This window comes from Phaseolus vulgaris, chromosome 3 (assembly GCF_000499845.2).
Source record: "Phaseolus vulgaris cultivar G19833 chromosome 3, P. vulgaris v2.0, whole genome shotgun sequence".
Lineage (NCBI taxonomy): Eukaryota > Viridiplantae > Streptophyta > Magnoliopsida > Fabales > Fabaceae > Phaseolus > Phaseolus vulgaris.
In genome coordinates, this window is record NC_023757.2 from 28412097 (window position 1) to 28414244 (window position 2148).

At 32.0% G+C, this 2148-nt stretch overlaps 1 protein-coding gene across 1 annotated transcript; it reads left to right on the forward strand.

The window, feature by feature from the left end:
• The first annotated feature begins 1182 nt into the window (after positions 1-1182).
• On the forward strand, positions 1183-1569 carry LOC137805500 (zinc finger protein 7-like). Its single transcript, XM_068605440.1, has one exon. The coding sequence runs from the start codon at positions 1183-1185 to the stop codon at positions 1567-1569; it is 387 nt and encodes a 128-aa protein (XP_068461541.1).
• The last annotated feature ends 579 nt before the right edge of the window (positions 1570-2148 follow it).

The following is a 2148-nucleotide window of genomic DNA, read 5'->3' on the forward strand; positions in this document are numbered from 1 at the left end:
ATAAACTATTCTAACTTATTTATAATTTTTTTATTCATCCATTATAAAATTATATTTCCAAAGAAAAAATTACGTCTTACATATGAGAGTGATTATCGACAAAGGGTTGTTGTGGCTGGATGCTACAATCCATAAAGAAACATTAGGTATTAAGGCTATTTTTGTTTTATTTGAGAGACTATTAGATAAAAAAATACTAATAAGAAGAATACAATTAATCATGACAATAATTAAAGAACAACAGTATATTTTAACTCGCATGAAAAGGGAGACAATAAAAATCTCTACTTTACAACATTTCTTTGGCATATACTTTAGAACTTAAAAAAAAAACGTGTTATTTCGTACAAATTGAGAACATCAAAGGCTCTTGAACTTACGAAGAGTTTAAGAGAACATCTGAATATGTTTTTTTGTAGAATTTTTAGGAGAAAAAATAAATTACTTTTTCATATTAAAGTTAAGTTATACATTTCAATTTTATCTCTAATAATTGATTTTGGGACTTTATTTAAAAAGTTTAAAGTTATTTTACTTAGACCTAATATATCCGAAATTATAAAGGATAGAAATCATACCAAATTTTTGTTTTAACATTAGTATTTCATTTATCATATTTATTATTATTATTTTCTATCTCTATTCTCCTCCAAAGTCCTGGAATGTGCATATGTTTAACTGTTTTAAATATTTATAAAATTTAAAATATCATTAAAAATGTAATTCCATTAATTTATAGATTACTCTTTTTTATCAATTTTAAAAATGTCCTCCTAAAATGTAAGTCACCTGAATCCAATCACCTTTCGACAGATACTAAAAAATGAATTTACATCAGATTGAAATGATGAGAACTTTATAGAAAAAAGGTTTGATTCTTTTTTTATTATTATTATTGTTATTATTGAGATAAAAGAAAGAGATAAAATAGCAGGGGCATGGATTTGATTTCCCTAATATATAGTGGGGGCCCAAACTGCAACATTTTGTAATATGGACACGGAAGCATGTCTCCATCTCCATTCACTGCTACAGATACACACACACGCACACATATAAATATAATACTAATAATAATAATAAGACATGTGTGTAAGAATGTTGCTTCAAACTTAGTATCATGTCTGTCATTTATGAATCAACAAATTAACCCCTTAACTTGATCTCTCAAAACATTCATCCATGAAGCTATTTGGTTTCTCCTTCAACTTGAAGCCTGCCATATCCTGTGAAGATGGTGCAAAGAGGTTCCATTGCCGATACTGCCGCCGCCAATTCTCAAATTCTCAAGCACTTGGAGGACACCAAAATGCTCACAGGAGGGAACGTGCTAAGTTAGCCCAGTTCAAATACCTTCTCCATCTTCGCCAACACCATGGCCATAGCTTCAAACCACCATCCAACAATGGAGCAAAAGGGTCTTCGCTTCATCATCCAAATGCCTCACCCAACGTTAGTGTTGGTAGTGCAACTACTGCCGCTTCGTTTCAATTTCACGGTGCAGCAGGGACACTGCTCCTGCAAGCACCACCGCGTGACGATCAAGTGGATCTCAACCTCAGACTCTAGCTTCCTCCTCACATAACTTCAACAACTCAACTCTACTTCCCTCTGTACGGTCAGATAATCAACCCATATTTTTTTCTTTTAGGTTTTCTAAGTTCTCTTAACTCTAGCCTTTGCTTTTCTGCTGTAGTAACTTTCTTTGTTTAAGGAAACACATATATTCTCCTTGTAATTACTTTTATTTTCATGTATACCTTATACTTCTTAATTTTGAAAGAAGTGTGAATGGAATAGCCAATGTAATTTATGGTAATGAGTTTTTGCTTTTTTTGTTCTTTGTGAATGAGTAGGTAGCTTTTTAAGAAAATGGGCTAGCTGGTACTGAGGGTTTGGACGTACGTGATTCTGAAGATGGGGACGTTATGACTAAGATTGATTCATGAGTGTGTATGCAGTTTCATTTCCTTTAATACTTTCTAATTTTGTTTTATATTATGCGTCAAAGTTTGTAAATTTCATGGCTTTGGATTTCAAATACTTGCACCAACTGTCGGGTTACAGTACACTACATCCTCTGCTGTTATTACATATATAAGAGAGTAGAACCAAAAGATGGAATTGATTGGTCAATTAGAAAATACT